Source organism: Crocuta crocuta, unplaced genomic scaffold (genome assembly GCF_008692635.1).
Source record: "Crocuta crocuta isolate KB4526 unplaced genomic scaffold, BGI_CrCroc_1.0 scaffold141, whole genome shotgun sequence".
Classification (NCBI taxonomy): domain Eukaryota; kingdom Metazoa; phylum Chordata; class Mammalia; order Carnivora; family Hyaenidae; genus Crocuta; species Crocuta crocuta.
In genome coordinates this window covers 3,141,211-3,159,627 of record NW_027527951.1, presented here as the reverse complement: position 1 = coordinate 3,159,627, position 18,417 = coordinate 3,141,211, and the positions used below count along the sequence as shown (strand labels likewise).

General features: G+C 41.8%; 1 protein-coding gene and 1 long non-coding RNA gene across 3 annotated transcripts in view; one reads left to right on the top strand and one right to left on the bottom strand.

Annotated features, from left to right (window-relative positions):
- Window positions 1-17,131, top strand: part of RDH10 (retinol dehydrogenase 10) — a 26,999-nt gene extending 9,868 nt beyond the window's left edge. The window contains exons 3-6 of the mRNA XM_077752438.1: window positions 12,293-12,391; window positions 13,649-13,794; window positions 15,521-15,652; window positions 15,764-17,131. Of these exons, the coding sequence (XP_077608564.1) occupies window positions 12,293-12,391; window positions 13,649-13,794; window positions 15,521-15,652; window positions 15,764-15,887 (501 nt within the window). The 3' untranslated portion in view covers window positions 15,888-17,131. The remainder of the gene's footprint in view (window positions 1-12,292; window positions 12,392-13,648; window positions 13,795-15,520; window positions 15,653-15,763) is intronic.
- A 268-nt stretch (window positions 17,132-17,399) lies between these two features.
- LOC144221941 (uncharacterized) overlaps window positions 17,400-18,417 on the bottom strand; it is a 37,110-nt gene continuing 36,092 nt past the window's right edge. For both annotated transcript variants that reach the window (XR_013332223.1, XR_013332224.1), the window contains 2 exons: window positions 17,763-17,907; window positions 17,400-17,488 (listed from right to left, as the gene is read on the bottom strand). This is a non-coding gene — a long non-coding RNA (uncharacterized LOC144221941). The remainder of the gene's footprint in view (window positions 17,489-17,762; window positions 17,908-18,417) is intronic.

Below are 18,417 nucleotides of genomic sequence, written 5' to 3'. Positions count from 1 at the left end.
GTTTTTATTTATTTCTGAGAGAGAGAAAGAGAGAGAGAGAGAGACACAGCGTGAACAGGGGAGGGTCAGAGAGAGAGGGAGTGACAGACTTTGAAACAGGCTCCAGGCTCTGAGCTGGCAGTCAGCACAGAGCCCGATGCGGGGCTCGAACCCACGAACCACGAGATCATGACCTAAGCGAAAGTCGGACGCTTAACCGACTAAGCCACCCAGGTGCCCCTCAAAGAACTAACCTTTTATAGTTTCTATTACCTGACCTAAAGATTCCTTTCAGGCTGAGGCCTCTTGTAAGCATAATGGGAAAATAGCTCAGAGGATGGTATCTTGTAATTCTTTCTTTGAAAATATGTGGTAGGCAGGGAGAGCGCACAGCCAGTCCTTGTAGCAGGCCGGCCTTCCAGAACTTCCCCATGTTGTGACATAACACCGTAGATACCACTGTTTAGAGTAAAGATTGTCAGAGCAGGGCCATAGGATTTAGTCACAGTTACCCTGACACATTTGGCCAGCCAGTCAGTTCCGGTCGGCCTGGGTTTGCAGGCTCTCGCCATCCCAGCCCGGGAGGGTATGCCTTTCAACACAGGGAACGCTTACATCTTTCACTTGATCTTACCCAGCATGGCCCATTCTTGGATTCCTTTTTTTCATTTTACTTTATTTGTCAATTCTCTTAGAAATCAAGTTCACACCTGTCAGGGACCATTTTCCTAAATGCTCTGAGACTAAAATTAAGTGAACCACGGGGAGAAAACTGAATATCCTCTCCTAATGATCATAAAACTTTCAACACTGCAGCAAATGCTGCTAGAATATTTAACAAGTCAGGGCAATTACTGCCACAGCCTTGAGTGCTGTCAAATTAGCCCAACTGACAAGCCACTTACAATGAATTCACATTTGGAAACAAAACATTAAGTTGGTCTGTGAAACTTTCAAAGATCGCACAGAGTTATGTGTGAAAGATGGCAATGGTGTTAACATTGTGAAGGTTGTTTTTTGTGGTGGTTTTGTTGTTGTTTTTGCTTGGTTTGGTTTGAGGAAACTGCCGTTTCTCTCTCATTTGCTGCTTGCATAAAAATGTGATTTTTTCTTGCCTTTCTTTCAAATAGCTTAGTACTGGAATTTTTAAATATTAACAAGGTTCAGCTTCTTAGTGTTATTCTAAACAATGGGGCTCAAAATAACACTTCCCAAATCAGTGTAACTGGGAAAATATTTGTGGTATAACTTATGTAAGCACATGGGTATTTTGAGGACAACTGAAACTTAAAATTCAAAGCCTGAATTTTCCCACCTGCAAATTACACTTAACATACTGCCCCCTACTGATTTCCAAGGATTTTTAAAACTGGGATAGTTCTATAATCTCTTGGGAAAGAGAAACATCAGGTGTAATAAATCCTCTTCAAAGAGTTCTGTACTAACTTTTCATATTTTTACGTTTGCTGGACTCTTCTCTGTCAAGCGTTGTAATTTCTATTTTCAGCAGTTGTTTTGTGATCCTGGTAAAAGGGGAGCGGAGGAGAGGATGGGAGAAGAGGTGTTACTGGAAAGCGTTGTTGTTTCCCAGCATCATCTGGGATTCTGGATGGAGGGGGCTGGGCAGCTGAAGCAGCTGCTTAGCAGTATGGTTTTGAAGCTGCTTCTGGTGCCCAGCTCCTGGCAGTTTGCCGGAAGCGTGGTCTGGTGCTGTGTGGAAGACAGGGAGGCCTGGGAGCCATACATAGTAAGAACCAGGAATTGTAGGAACTTGACGAAACAACATCACCAAAATTAGATGGCACTTGTAACCAAAATAGCCTGTAAATATACGCTTAATGAGTCTTGAGTGCATTTACCATACTTTTATATAGCACTTAAATTTTACAGACCCTTTCATAAACACTCTCCTCTCATTTGAGCCTCAAAGCAACCCTGAATTAAAGAGAGCCATTATCCCCATTTTTATGGATGAGGAAACAAACCGAGAGGGAGGTTATAGGAATTGCCTAAGGTCACCCCTGGGGAAAGAAGCAGCTAGGACCCAGACCCTCATGCTAAGACTTTAGTTTAGAACTTCTACATATACTAACCTGGGCCACAGGTTCAAAGCTCCTTGTCGATTTTCTTCTGTGAGTCACTTATGCTTTTGCCCTGTGGTATAATGAAAGAATCCACCTTCAAATGCTGATTGTTTTTTGTTTTTTTTTTTATTTTACTAGCATAGTTCATTTAGCAATGACTAACGAACCCTAGCTTAATATCCCCAGAAAGTTTGCTCCATAAATTAGACAAGAATGTAAAATTCTAGACTAAAGAACCAACACCCCACCAGAATTTCATTACTAAAGCCCAGTTCATGTGTTTTTCCCTGCCTTTTCTGTAATTTTCCATGGTTTGCATCTGAGAGAGTCACCTCATTGAGAAGACTGTAGGATATCCTTGGTCACTTAGCTTCCTTGCTTTTCCTGGTTCACATGTCTGCACTGACAAGCTGGACACGAAACATAGTGAATAAACAAGGCGGCACCTCCACGACGACTGGCTACACAATGTTCTAGAAATACTTGGTACCATAGTGTCAGTAACAGGATGGTTTTTTGTTTTTGTTGGTGTTGTTTTAAAGCTTATCTCCTGGAAAATGTAAAACTTTTATTCTGTTACATAATAATCTTATGGGATTAGAATTCCAGATAACTCTATAAACTTTGCCTTTGGAAATGCTAACCATGGATTTTCAGAATTAGGCAGTTTTGCGCAGCTGCTGTTGTCCAAACTTCTGGCCCCAGCATCTGATTCGTAAAGGGCTGATTTTTTCCTAGGTAGGGTTTTTTTCTTGGGCCTACCAAAGCATGAAAGCCTCTGAAAGGTAAATGTGAAAAGTGGAAAAGGTAAAGGCTGAGGTGGAATAAGTAATTCCTCGTCTTGAAAGCTGAGCCTTCAGAGCCTCTGTGGATGCAGAGAGAAGACTTTGAAGCCTTCTAGGTCTCTGTTTGGGAGCCTGTTCTAATGGCTAAGGGCGTGTCCTGGTCCCTCTGCGCTGCTGTAACAGAATGGCATACACTGTGTGGGCTATAGACCACAGAAATTTCTGTCTCACAATTCTGGAAGCCAGCAGTCTAAGATCAGGGTGCCAGCAGGTCTGGCATTTGGTGAGGGCCCACTTCTTGGTTCATAGACTGCTGTCTGCTGAAACCTCACATGGCTGAAGGGGTGAGGGGTTTCTCTGGGGCCTTTATCAGAAGGGCACTGATCCCATTCCTGAGTGCTCCCTGAGGCCCCACCTTCTAACGCCATCACATTGAGTATCAGATTTTAACATGAATTTTGGGGACACAAACATTCAAAACAACAGCAGTGGGGCTTTCTAGTGCTAAAAATGGATCCAAGGCAAATATACAGAGAATCAGTTTGTAAACTCTCATAGTTGTCTATAGAAGGCTCCGGGAGCCCTTGACATTGGTTTGAACCAGCCTTTATCTTATAAACATTGTTGGAATGGTGCGGAGAGTGGGGCTTCCCAACCCTTAATATCCGGGTTCAGAGAACATCGGTAGGATAGAGGGTAGCAAACCTAATCTTCCAGTTCTGCTGAGATTTTAGGAGAAATTGATCTGAAGCCACTTGAGGTTTAGAGTAGACAGATTCCTCAGCTCTCGCTAGAGCCTTGTACTCAGCCTGTGGTCCAGAGCAGCGGCAGCAATGGCATCATCTGGCAGGCTGCACATTAGAAAAGTGGACTCTCAGACCCCCTCCCAGACCTACTGGGTCAGAATCTGTATTCGACTTGGATCCCAGGTGATTCTTTGGCACGTCAAAGTTTGAAGAGGAACTGGTCTTGAATACGCATTTTCCTTCTCACTTTCTCAATATTCTCCTTCCCCTTGCCTTTTTGTTTTTCTTTCCTTAGCTAATCAGCCCTTTAGGAATCTCGCAGACAAGAGAAATGCCAGACCACACACTCTGTGTTCCAATCCTAGTCTAAGATGATGATTATTTTTATTCCGGTCCAGTATCTAAAAGGAAGAGTGCAGGTGCTCTCTTGCTCACTATTCCCCTTGGCCACCATGCCCAGGATGGAGTTTCCAAAGCCCTAAGCCTCATGCAACAAAATCAAGACCATGCATTGAAGAGCTACATTCTCCCTGCCCAGGATAGGTTACAACCTTGCCTGTCGCGTATACCCCCTCCTCCGCTCCTGGCCCCTGGCATACCATTGGCATCCAGTGTCGGATAATGGAGGGCATGATTATCTCAGACACTTGCTGTACCTAAGAGGAGGTCTTTCTTTTTAGTTTTTGCAGTTTAGGAACATTTTAGGTGGTTTTAGCCAGAGTTGTGATTGGTAAGTGATTAGTGCTGCCTTCTGTTCTTCTGTGAGGAACCTCGAATATACCAGACCAGTTGCTGGATCAGCAATCATTGTCCTTGAAGACATCTCTTAATTTAGCAGTGGAGTGGTAGTTCGAAGGTGCTGACATATAAGCTACGACGGATGAGCTTTTGAGCCCAAATTTAAGTTGTGAATTTTTTTTTAAGTTCAAAATGCCTTCTGAACCTAGAAAATGTCATTACACGATGAGAACTAAAGATTAGAAACAGTCATCAGTGTGGAACCTGATTTGCTAACGTGCATGTTCTTTCCGACGTTCAGTTTTTAATAGCGCCTACCACAATAGAGACCTCATAGACCCTCATCTCTAAGTCTATATATAAATTCTGTTACAGTGCATGCTTAAGAGTAAGGTAAGTGTTCAGAAGCAACATCTTGATTATGTTTTTTACTTATGTAAAGATTTTAATTTTTTTGAAGATTCCACAGTAAGCAAACTAGGAAGCAAGGGAGGATGTAAACTATATACATAGACGAAATACAGAGAATGATGGAAGGTGATCATGGGGACATTGCTGGGCCATGCAGCGGGAATAGGGGCAGAGGGACAAAGGAGTCTGGGGCCTTCCAGAGGGCCTGAGCAGTGGCCGAGCTTGTGTGTGCAGTGTTTATGCCTCCTGGAAATGGTTACTAGTCACTAGAGCAGAAGCGGGGCCTCTGCCCTTTGGAAGATCTATCGTTATTACAAGTTCTGAGATGTGATTTGAGTTTGGGGCAAAGCAAAGGGATTAATGACAACGTGTTGTTTAGCAGACTATTTGGCAGCAATTTTGTGGGTTATTTTCATTATTCCGTAGAGCGTTATTAAATAGGGAAAGGGGCCTGAGCTTGAAGGAGATCATGGAACACTCCTTTGATCATCTGGGACTCAGCCAGGGGGAGGGTCAGGGAAGACAGCACTTCAGGAACCGTGCTCCGCATTCAGTTTCTTCTAAATACTGAGCTTCCCTGAATTCAGCCAAGACACAGAAAACTGATGTTTTGTAGATAATGTGTAATTTTGTTAATATGTGAGAGGCTTGAATTAAAGTTCCATTATTTCAAAAGGCACAGTCATGACATCACATAAACGTTTAATGAAGAGATTTTTACTGCTCGCCAGATGCTGGCATCTACACTAATGGAACTGATACCAGATTGAGTCATTTACAAGAGTCTTATGCAAGTTACACCTCAGTGTTACAACTCGTATTTCAAATGTGTGGTAGGAATCGAAGAAAAAATTATTGGATCTAAGTCGTTGTAACATTTTTGAACAAAGAAACTATGGAGAACCTTCTCTTTTTGTCTCGCAAATGACTTAAGATCAAGATCCAGAGAGGTCAAGTAGCAAGGATGGTTAGTTGGTTGGCAAGTTGGGACCGAAGACCAGTGTACTTTCCAGAGAGATTGGAGTTTTAAGTCCCCTCCTTTCCAGCATTTCTGCATAGCGAACCCTAAGGTGCGAGGGAATGTTGATGTGTGAGTCGCTGCCTTGAGGTAGATTCACCCCATGGGGTTTAACAGTGGGAAGGCAAGTTAATGAAGCATTTATTTTTGCTGAATAACTCATGGTGTCATCATCTAGGTGTTCATTTGAAAAGCCCAGCTCTTTTATGAGCTTCTTGGTTGCAGGGCAACTGTAGGAATGTACTAGTGCATGTGTGTTAAGCATTAACTGCTGATGCCTTCAAACGTTAAACTAATCCCTGTAAGCCTCAAAGTAGTAATAAAAAGGACAGTAGACGTAACATTGGTATGAATTCAACAGTTATGACATATTCTTTAGCCTCTCCTCTAGCCCCCAAAGCAGAACATTTTGTGTCAATCAGATAAGAGATTTTGATGAATGTTTTGTTAAGTCAGAGGGTAGTTCCAGGCTTCAGTGTCGTGGGGCTCTGCTGCACAATTTGCCTGGAGACTTTCCTGTCTCTACAAACACACCAAATAAGAAAGAAAAGAAACTGTCATTCAGTTACAGTGATTTCAGAATTTGTGCTGTCAAATACAACTAAAATATTTAGAGTCAATCAATATATTTCAGTATAGGTTTAGTTTTTACTTCCTAATTAAAGATACTTTTATGGGGCCCCTGGCTGGCTCAGTCAGAAGAGCGTGCAACTCTTGTTCTCAGGGTCATGAGTTTGAGCCTCATGTTGGGTGTAGAGATTACTTAAATAATGAAAAAAAATTTCAAGATGATTTGTAATGAAAGCTTTCAACTATCACGTTCTGTGGTCAAAGTGAAATTTCTAAAGTTTGGTGGCCAGTATATTTACCAAGCAGATACCTTTAAATCTACAGAATTAAGGGTACTTATTTNGGTATAATGTTACCGTTTTTCAATCTTTAAACATGCTGATAATTTATCATATTAGCCTTTTAACTCCGCTCACTGTATTTTCCCAGTGCCTTCAATAGTTTGGACTACTGAATCATAGTTTTCCAGGAGCAGTGACTGAGTTTTCAGAGAAGAGTGCCACCAGATGTCATTTTAGCCTTGTAAATAAGCAGTATGTTCCTTTGTGATTCTGATAAAGATAAGTTACTCCGGTAGCGACAGAGGCAGAAGGAGCAAAGCAGCAAGCAGAGTTGCTGCGGCAGGTGGAGGGGCTGTGAGCGTGTCCAGCCAGGTGTGTTTGTGCAGTGGAGGCTTGACTGTACTTTTGTTGTCAAATCGTGCATGTACTGCCGTTCATTAGGGGGTTCTGAAAAGCCTTACACATACTTGAGAAAACTATTGTTACATGCTGTGGTGGTAATCTTTTTACCATCGTAATATGATTTATGATCCTCTTTAGAAGTGAAAGTCTCCTGTTTTTTGGGGTGTTCAAATGAGAGATAAACACCTTAGAATGATTCTTTTTCAAAGATGCTTTTTCTGGAATTGACCATAGGACATTTATACAAACACAAAAGTACAGTATGAGGCCTTTTTCCTACTGTGAGAAATTAACTTTGCTTTTCCCTTCGTGTCCATTAACCTGGAATGGTTTGCAAATACGGAAAACACATTCTGGGTGTTTTACCCACACCTTTAAAATGTCATCAATCTCGAAATTTCAAAAGCCAGACTTTGTTGGATACCACGTTTCTTCACATTCCTTTTTGTTGGACTTCAGGCTAATTTGTCCTGACAGTGCAGCCACAGGCTCTGCGCTGCTGTGTGCCATTAAGAGCACCAGGAATGATCTGTAGGGTTAGAACTGTTGGAAGTTAATGTGGCGTAAACCTAACTTCCAAAGATTTCTCGAGATATGACATGTCATGTCTATGTCCAGTCACACTTCTGTTTAAGGAATTCTTGTTTATATTATAAATATGACCTTTACAGTTATCTCTCAAAGTGCCCGGTGCTTTGAAGAAAAACCCCGAGGAGCTGTAGCAATATTAGGTTTAAGTAGGTTTCCTAAGAATGTCAGTGTCCGTTTGAATGTCCTTCTCCTCCCCCCCTCTTTTTTTCTTTTTAGTCACATAGCAACCCCGTCAGCTGGTGGCAGATTATGGTATTGGAGTCATGTGATAAAATTACTCATGAGTATTCAAAGGTCTGTCTCCACACTTTTTAGCCAGAGGCAGAGGAGCCAGAGATAAGAGTTATCTCTTGCTGCAGATAAAATACTCCCTAGGTCCATTCCAACTTTAAATTCTCCCACTGACCATGCCAACAAGTACACATATTGGTTACTGACCCCCTAGATCGAGAGTCAGCCATTTTTCCTGGAAGAACTACATGTCCTCTGTTTTGTAGACATTTGGACAAAAAGACGTAGCAGTGGAGTGCAGTTCTCTGACTTCAGCTGAGCGTCTAGGTGGCTTGCCGGCCCCCATTGGCACCAGCTAATAGCTCGGCACTTTCTGTAGCGCTCCCTGTACTGGGTGGTGACTTCTGATCTAGGTAATCCGTCCTTCGAGTGGGGATCACACAGCAGTCCAGGTGTTCAGTGAGTTATTTGAGTTGCCCCTCTCGGATTCACCGAAGATGGCAGACGTGTAAATTTAAACTTAAGCCACTTGGGTGTGCTTTTTAGATTTGCCCTTCATGTTCTTTTAATGACTCTTTGAGACAAAGATCACGAACCTTAGCTTGAACTGACTGGTGTCATGGCAACTAGCACTTCACCTTTTGCCGGTCCCCATCTCATACATGCTACAATATTTGTGCACATTAATAATTCATTGCAAAGTGCCAGATTTCTTTGTGCTGTCAAACTGTGTCAAGGACGGAATATGCTGTTCTATCTCAGATGTCATCTACCAGACTGTTGAGGGCAGGAGTAATTAGAAAAGAAAACTAGTCAGGTTACTTGGGAAAATTCCTGAAAATATGATGCTTTCTAGCCACCCATTTATAGCATTTTTCTTGTAAACTAAGGGGTAGAATTAGTGTTGATCAAAGTTTATTTGGTAATGTGCCCCAGACACAAGGCAGGACTTGGGTTGTGGAAATAAGGCACGGGCAGTAATTGCTTGCCTCCATTCAGGCAGCAAAGGAAATGATTAACAGCCTTAGTGCTCAGTCACGTGGATCAGGCTCCAGGGCGAACCCTGAAAACTCGGGCTTAAAAAGAAACCTCAGTGGTCCTAATGTGAATGCTCTTCTCTCAGGCTTGCCTTTGTCTGGCACACAGTAGGAGCTGAGTGTTTGACCCCAGTTTTGGAAAACCGTGAGTCTGGGTTTCAAGGCTGACGCTGGCCTTGGATAGCTTTTTCCACCTCCCAGTTTCCTCAATCTTGTTTGTTCTCAACATTGATAGCAGTTGTGATTGTATTAGGCCTTTAACTGGTGAGCTTCCTAAATAAAGAAGATAGGCCTTTTGTCTGAGGATGTAGAAAATGCAGTGACACATTGGATTTCATTTATACAGAAGGTCATGTTTGTCCCTGATTAGGCAAAGAAATCACATCTTTTGAACTAGACATTGACCTACCACTATTTTTTTTTTTACTCTCTAAAGAAAACTTTAAAACCTGTATCACATTTACTGGTTACTCGAAGTGAAGCATATTTCTCTGAAAAGTGTTTACAACCCACAATTGGAAAAGATTTTAGTCACTTAGTCATATTTGGATTCTTTTGTTGCTCTTTCTTTCTTCTTCTTCTTTCCTTTAAACACAAAACCAGTAGCTTAAATGTCCCTGCAGACTACTTGGTGGGAGGGTGGGTGGTAAGCAAAGCAGGCCCAAGTCACGTGTGTTAGAACACGCAGCCACAGTAACCCTTGGATGAGCTAGAACTGTTCTATTTGATGTGCTGACTAAACAGTTACGTGCTGGTAAGTGTAAATTCTGCTGAGAGACAGGCACGGAACCAGCCCCCATTGCAGCCAGATCATAAAACAGTACCTGCGTGTGATAGATAGATGTTCAAGAAATAAATTGTTGAATGAGGAAGTTAATACCACTGGACTAATTTCAGGAAAAGCAGAAGGGGTCATTAATCAGTTTTAGAACCATGCAACAAGTTAAACTTAAAAACCAGTTAGGAACTTGTTAATCTGGTATCACCTACCCTTTGGGTGGTGCTGGGGGTCTGGATTAGTCATTTGACACCTGCAGGCAACAACGAATGTCACACAGGAGCACGGGGAAGTCATTAGAGCCAACCTGCTCTGTGTCTGTGTGTTTTTAGCCAGGGCCAGCCGCCAGCTGGAGCGAGTGGTCACTGTTGTTGTGAACAAGCAGGGTCAGTGATTCGGATTCATCAGGTAATTAAGCAGCGAGTTCTTGCCAGCATTCTATACTGTGTGTCATTTCTTGGGATTCAGCATTGAGTACTTGCTACTAATCCTTTGAACTAAATCTATCCCCGTCTTCCAAGACCAGGCAAACTTTTAATACTTAGAAATGGTCTCTGAATAACATCAAGGATAAATTTTATACTTTTTAGCTAATCTGGGCATAGTTCATCATAACCAGATACATAAAAGAGGACTTTCAGACTTGATTACTTAAGGATACATTTTCTTATTTAGACTGGAATATATATGCTTCTTTAATGATGTTACTTTATTGTAATTCTGTGATAAAATGGCCATATGTAAGGTATTGGGCCTAAAATTGAACCTATAATGACCTGAAGTACTAGACCTTGCCTTTTTTGGCTATCAAGGAGACCAAAATAATAATTACTATCGTAATTGTCCTAGCCATTCTCACTAACTACTGCAAAGAAGTAAAATCCAGCTAAAACACGTCTTCTCTTCCATGCAGATGCATGCCAGCTCTCTGAAGTACACAAGGCACATTGTTCACATTCTCTCCTCCACAGGGTATCCCAGGGTAGTAATTCTCCCATAATCTTTGAAGCTTCGTCTTGCAGCTTCATCTGAGGGACCCAGACAAATAAATATAAAATAATCAAAATCAAAATCCCTAGAACATGTAATTGTATGTTATGGTGAATGGTACCGACCGTGCGTCTTAAATATGAACAAAATCAAGGTGGTACAGAATTCTATAAAGACTCACCACCTCCAGTAGAGAATTATTTGGAAGCTCCTGTGACATAGACATGTTTAAATACTGGTAAACGTGATTAATATTACACTTTGAATGACATAGGAGGGCACTGGGAGTAGATTGTCAGAGAAGAGAAGAATTCACGGGTAAAACCTCACAGGTGAGAAGAAGCGCGCCCTGGGCAACCTCAGTGAGGAGGCCCAGACAAATGGGCGAGGAGGTGGGGGCGGGGGAGTTGCATGCTCATCAGGAGGCAGACTGGGGATGACCTTGGGACACTTGACAGACATCCATCCGGCAGTTGTGTGTGATTGGAACACAGAAAGGCTTCAAAATACATGGAATGACCATTTTTGATCTTGTACAAAAGTTATTGTAGCAAATTAGGTAATTATGCAAAAAGTCGGTGATCCCTTGGCCAGGAAATCCTCAGAGAGGGTCATGCAACTCTTCTTTAAGTCCACTGTGTATTGTTTGGGTTTTTTGAACTTCGTAAATCATGGGGAGGCAGTGTTGGCAATGGGATATAACTCAACAGTAGACAGATTGCTCTTTGCTGCTTTCTTTTAAGAAGCAGGTTATAAAACTGTTGGGAGCCTGGTAGAGTAGTTAGTAGATCATCTTAAGCAATTTGAAGTAATTTTTTTTTTTTTTTAATACAGCCTTGTATCTTGAAGACAAAAGAGCCAGAGGGGAGAGTAAAAGTTTAGTGAATAAGAAATCAGTGCTTCCCTGGTCTGTTGCCCCGAAACTTTGGCCATGTGCTTGGCTACACTGGCCAGTCACGTGCTTCTGTGGGCACGTCACTCCCGGTCAGCCTCCACAGAGGAGTATGGTCATTCAGAACGCTGTAAGCTCGTGGCAGCGCGGTCAGCATAGGAGGACACAGTTTTCATTAAAACGGTCCTGTACTTCTAGCCCACATTTTTCCATCCCGAAGTACTTTACCTTCAGTAAGTACACGGTGGTAATGACGCTGTGGGTGCTGGGACATGATTCTGGGATCTCTTCATTCACAGCTCTGGTACTGCGTGGATATGGCCATAAGGTAAACATTCATACAAGGTGCGTCTTGGGTAAGCTAGAGGGCCTCTCACAGACCGGGAGATGGCTGTGTTAAAGTGTCACGAGCATCAAAAGATCTCTGACCTGGGAGTAGTTTAGATTAGCAGATTACTAGCACTTGAAAGGTGATAAAGAGCCTTCGACTAATGGCTTTCTTTTCATCTCTGGAGATTGTCCCCCAAAGCTCTTGTGTTACAGTCCTTTTGGTCACGGCTTTCTAATAGGCCTGCCATACCAATGATACGGTGTTATGTTAACCAGACACTTAAAGGATCTTCTCTCTTAATAAATGTATAAGATTTCTTACAATGTGGGTAAAACAAAATGTAGGCAAAACATCATGTAATCTCTAAAAGGCTTTTAGAGGAAATTCACAATGTCCGTTCTAAAGCTTGAATCTTCCTTCTCTTTCAGACCACTAAGGCTTTTCTTCCTACAATGCTGGAGATTAATCATGGTCATATTGTGACAGTTGCAAGTTCCTTGGGATTGTTCAGTACTGCTGGAGTTGAGGTTTGTTTGTCATATCTAAAGCATTTCCTTCGTTCAGTTGGTTTATCTCATGACGAATGTACCAAACTCCTGTGAAGAGTACCTGCTGCCTATACATTTATGGAAGTACTCTACCTGTGTGCGGTGTGTGGAATGTTCTACAGTAACCAGGGCCAGCTGTTGAGGCCTAACTCTAGTATCCTCTGCCATAAAATCACTTCTAGTCTGACAAAGCAGCAGCAGGAAAAGTAGGTGCACTGGTCCTCAACGTGCCCCATTTCCATTAGCAGTTCTGCCTGATGACGGCAGGGAGGCACAGGGTCGAGAATGAAACCGTGCAGGGCGCTGGCACGGGAACCAGATGAATGAGGCCAAAGGTTGACGTTCTGTTTTGGTCAACTTGCCAAAAGTGAGCCATCCTGTGTCAGCTCCTCAGAGGAGATGGCTGCGGCAGATGTGAGGTGTCTTGCAGTGTTAGATCTGTAGATCTGGGCTGACTCAAGCCCCGTTCTTCACCACATGCAAATTATAAAGCACGTGAGTGTGTCTCAGTCTGTCCTATGGCTGCCTATAGCATAAAATTAAAAACCCCATGCAAATACGCAGCAGGACACAGAATAATAGATGGTCTTCCGTGTTCTACATTTCCACCCCTACATTTCAAGTGGGGTGAAGGAGAACTTTCTATACCGTGTGTTCTTTTTTTTTTTTTTTTTTTAACACAAATGGTTTATTGTCATATACCGTGTGTTCTTAGGTTAAGGTCTGGCTTACGTTTGCAAGGTTATAGTTATCATTTTCTTCACTTTACACTAGAAAGAAAAGTGGACCACAACAACTTAATAACCTAAGCTAGACTCGCCTTTGCTCTCGTAGCATTAATTAAACACACTGGATTTTTATTCTCCTTTACTGAACAAGAGGCCATCTGTAAATTTTCCAGACATTTCAAAGTGAACCTCTCTCCATTTTTAGCCTCAGCTTGTTAGCCTTTATAGAATCCTTTGTGGTCATTTCTTCAAAGTAATATGATACTTGGTCGATGTGGCAAAAAGTGTTCATCTGTTTCTGCTGTTGCTTTGAAAATATTATTTCTGCCCCAAACCACATCAGATAGCTTTCTTTTAAAATGCTTTCCTTTTCTTTGCTTAGTCACCTGTAACCTTCTGTATCAAACATGTAACCAAAGTAATAGGATCAGGGAAGCTTGAGTTTGGTCAGTGGGTGGGGGATCTGTGCACATACTTAGTGTTTCTGTTCTCTCCCCCTTGAACTCAGGATTATTGTGCCAGTAAATTTGGAGTGGTGGGTTTTCATGAATCCCTGAGCCATGAGTTAAAGGCCGCTGAGAAGGACGGAATTAAAACAACGCTGGTTTGCCCTTACCTTGTAGACACGGGCATGTTCAGAGGCTGCCGTATCAGGTCAGTGAGAACCTATCTTATTACTGATAAAAAAGCTGTTTTAGAAATCATCTTTCCATATTGGGAGGATTTGTTGAATTGGATCTTGCACTATAACTATCATTTGACAATTAAACCTGTCATTTCATTGGTCAAGGTTTGTAAAGTTTGAGTGAAAAAGATTAACAGCTGAGGGTCCGGTGCCACGCAGATACTAACAGGAGGAAGTTAATCTAGAAGCATCGGAAAGGAATTGGTCTCACTGCCGCTTCAAGAAGGAAACAAATAGCCAGGATTTTCCTTAGAAGCTAAGTCCTTAGCAGTTATTTTGTTTTAGTATTAGTATTGGTAAATGAATGTGACTTTGATTCAGATATGAAACAATGTCACTGTCACAAAAGAGTAAGCCTTTCTTCTAAAAAGACCTTTGAAAATTGCTCTCCAGATTTGGGAGCTTCCTTTTGGTGGAGAGTATATATAGGTAAGTTCATTATAACAGAATGAGAAAAACTATTTAGATTTACTAAAAACTAAGTAAAACCCCCACCCCCTTTGAAGGGGGGCATATGGGAATATAAATGTCAGGCCACGTCAGACTTGAACTAAGCCGGTAAACAAGCCCACGAATCATTAATAGGATACTTGTGAAGACATGCTTACTCTGAGCTCTTTGCTGGGAAGAATTCGAAAGGCAAAGGAAGATAACTGAACCAGCTCCCTGTTGGTGAGGGCTGATCTTAACACATCCCAGGCCTGGCCGCGCTGGGAAGCTGGTAGAGCTTGATTTGAGTCATTCCAGTCTCAGGCTGACTCCTAGTCTGGACTGGGACCAGCCTCAAGTTCTGCCTCTATCCCTGTGTGTGTGTGTTTCTTCGTCTTGTATACTTAGAAGCCAAATGCCAAGAGTGTAAGGAGCCCCGTTTTCTATTTAGCATCATGGCAGGTGTCCAAAACGGGGGTGAGACCATGAAAAGGGAAAGGAGTACATTATATTATTAGGTTATTTCAATGTGTAATGTAATGGATGCAGCTGAAGGTAGGATGTCTATATGCACTTTGTTTCAGAGACAACCCCCCCCACACACACACACACCGAGAAAATGCCTAAAGAATGTGTACAGCTGACTTTCTTCACTCAGGAAGGTTATGCCAGTGTAGACGCCATCATTTCAATAATACTTAGCACTAAAAGTTTGGCGTTGTTGGGGTGTTGGTGGCTCAGTCAGTTAAGCGTCCAACTTTGGCTCAGGTCATAATCTCACAGTTCGTGAATTCAAGCCCCACATTAGGCTCTGTGCTGACAGCCTGGAGCCTGCTTTGGATTCCAATTCTGTCTCCCTCTCTCTCTGCCCCTCCCCAACTTGCACGTACTCTTTCGAAAATGTTTAAAGAAATATATTAGAAATAAAGTATAGCATAATGTTTGAGTTTAGTGTTTTTATACCAAACACCCTCTTCTTTTTCTATTGAAAAAATATGAAATACATTTTAAGGCATTTTAAAAACACGATTTTCTCATTTTACAGGAAAGTAGACCAATTTTGCTTTTTTTTAAAACTTGTTTTCCAGACTATGCAAGTAAAATGTATTCATAGTAGGAAATTTTGGGGAATACAGAAGAGCACGATGAAGAAAACAAAATGAACCCACGTTAGATAACCTCACTATTAATGTTTGGATGTGTGTTTCCAGTCTTCCCTACTTTGCGTTAATTCTTAATTTCGTTTTTCTAATGTGTAACTTCCAGGAAAGAAATTGAGCCTTTTCTGCCCCCTCTGAAGCCTGATTACTGTGTGAAGCAGGCCATGAAGGCCATCCTCACCGATCAGCCCATGATCTGCACGCCCCGCCTCATGTACATCGTGACGTTTATGAAGAGGTAACTCGGGAGGGGCTCCCTGGTGTGCTGGGTCTGCTCCACGCCCGCCCCACCCCTGTAGCTCAACACGGGACGTCACCCGTTTCCTAACGGCCACCTTTCCCTTTTCAGCATCCTCCCTTTTGAAGCAGTCGTGTGCATGTATCGGTTCCTAGGAGCAGACAAGTGTATGTACCCCTTTATTGCTCAAAGAAAACAAGCCACAAACAATAATGAAGCGAAAAATGGAATCTGAGAATCCATCTTTTTTGTACGGAATATCATTTCTATCAGAAGACGATCGAGGTGTTTCAGTCCGATCTGGATCTGCATCAGCATTACTGACATTCTCTGGATTCCAAATCCATGTTGACTTTTTTTAAATCACCTTTTTAAAAAAAAATAATAAAGTGTAAATTAACCGACTAGAATACTTGGAAAACGTGATCAGCAAAAGTGAGCTTACGTTGTTGCCAGCAGGCTCCTTTTAGGCCAAACCCCAAACCCTGTCAAATCTTTTAGACAAGCGCTGTGTGACATCTCCAGGCTACCATTATTTTTTTTAATGAGCAGAAAGTCTAGAGATGATAACAGTGTGTTTCAGCTGTATGGGTTTTTTTCTTTTTAATCTCCATAGAGTTTGTTAATTCTTGTAATTAAACTCTAGCCAATTGACGCCCTTGCAACTTCAAGGACTGATAGTGCTCTATTTTCTCATGTGTTCTAAGTTTCAGTTTTGCAGAGCCTGCGTGGCTTTTCATGGTGTTTGTGTGTACAGCTCTTTTGAAAAGGAATTTTGAAATCTCCACCAATTTGAAGTAAATGATGTTTATTACAGTAAAGGTAATCAGGTCTCTTAAAGTTATAAGGACTAAAGTGCTAGCCAAATTTTTTATTTTGTCTCTGAAATCTTTAGGATCTGTTACTCTGCAGACCTAGTTACCACAAAGGTCAGACATTTTCTACCTGTGAATTTTGCTGCATACAGAAAGTGCCCTTTCCTCAGGAAGTTGCTGTGTTTCATTTCTCTGAGTGGACTTGTAGCTAGAATACATAGCAGCTCCGCAAAGGAACAGTTTCTAAGATAGGGAACTTCCACATTAAAGTCCCCATTTTTGTGCCAACTAGGATTACCGAGGGGGAAAAACCATATTCTACGGAGTACGTATGGAAGGGTGTAAAGATTCTTCTGAAAGTTTTATTCACATTGTAGAACAGCAATTGACATTTTTACAGTATTTTTTTGTAAAGCAAACTATTTTGTGCCTTGAATTTGGTAAATGTGTATTAGTGAAATGTTGTTAAAGTGGACTTCTACCTCTGTATCTAAATGTATACCATCCACTTGTAAATTACTATAAACTATTATGTGATTGCCTTTTTTTTTTTTTAGAATGTCTTGTTTAAATAGCGACCAATGTTTAAGGCTATTAAAATAAGCCATCTTTTACTAATTAATTGGGACGTTTTATAAAGGACTGATTAAATTTAAAGAATTAACCTACATGTGCAACAGACTGTGATTATTAGTTATCAGGAATATTGTAGAGAAAATCATTGCGTCCCTTTTTTTCCATGCCAGATCACACTTGAAAGAAGAGATGTTTGAATGGGGTAATGTTAATGGCTGTTCCTGGACAGCTCAGGGTGCCATGCACTCAAGTTTCTATTGTTACCATCTCCTTAGATGAGACACTTCATCAGCGGCTTGTTTGCACTGAAAGCGGGAAGACCGTGTCCCATTTCCTGTTAGTTTGCTCTGTGGATCAAATCAGCTCTATAATCACAGGAAAGTCCTCACTGTGCGCATTCCTAGCGCTGGTCTTCAGAAACAGCTTCAATTATATTGGAATTCCTCTAAAAAAAAAAAAAAAATGATGTCTAAGGCTGAGGCCTTTATAACATTTGAGGCATTTGGATTGGAAGTCGTGCTTCATAACACTGTGGGGTAGAGACGGATATTCTCAGAGGTTGTCCAGGTCTGCCGCCCAGTTAGCCCAGAGCACTCTCAAACCATGCTGCTTTCACAGCCCGTTTATTGGTCTCAAGACTAAGGAAAGTCTTACTTACATTTAATTTTATTCTCATGTGTTATAATTTAAACCTATTTCAATTTTCGTTTCGTACTGACCTTCTAAGGTTGCGCATCTCTAAGTTGAATAAACCTAATTCATTGAACTTTTTTGTGGGAATCTTCAATTCCTACTGCAGGCCCAGTTTAATTAGTTCTGTGGCTCTCCCAGCAATACCGTCCAAATTCTCTTTCCTATCTTTAGCTGTGGAGTTTAGAAGGGGATAGAGGTTAATGCAAGTCTAGGACTATAAAATTGCTACATGTTGTATTTCTTCACCCCATTGTCACATTCTTAATATAATGCTACTTTGATGAGGACCGTCCTTTTCCGTAAATGAGAACCCTGCCCTAGTCGGACCTACATACTAGTGTTGATCACATAAGTAATCACCAAAGTTACTTTTCCTCCCAATTATTAATCTACATTACCCCCGCCCCCGCCCCCCAGCCCTCCTCGACATTCATGCTGACCTTGTGTTCTCTTCTCTGTCATCTGGCCCATTCAGGCCAACGTTCAGGACCGCTGGGCTCGAGCCTGACACCCAGGAAGCACCACCTCTTTCCTTCAGCTATAACTGGCTTGTGCCCTCCCTCCCCCACCCCTGCCATCTTTCAGCCCATGTAATGATAATCATATTGAGTGAAACCTAGGAATCAAAAGTTTCAAAGCCTGCAAAGATAAATCCCAACTATTGTTCCCCACCCCCTTGGT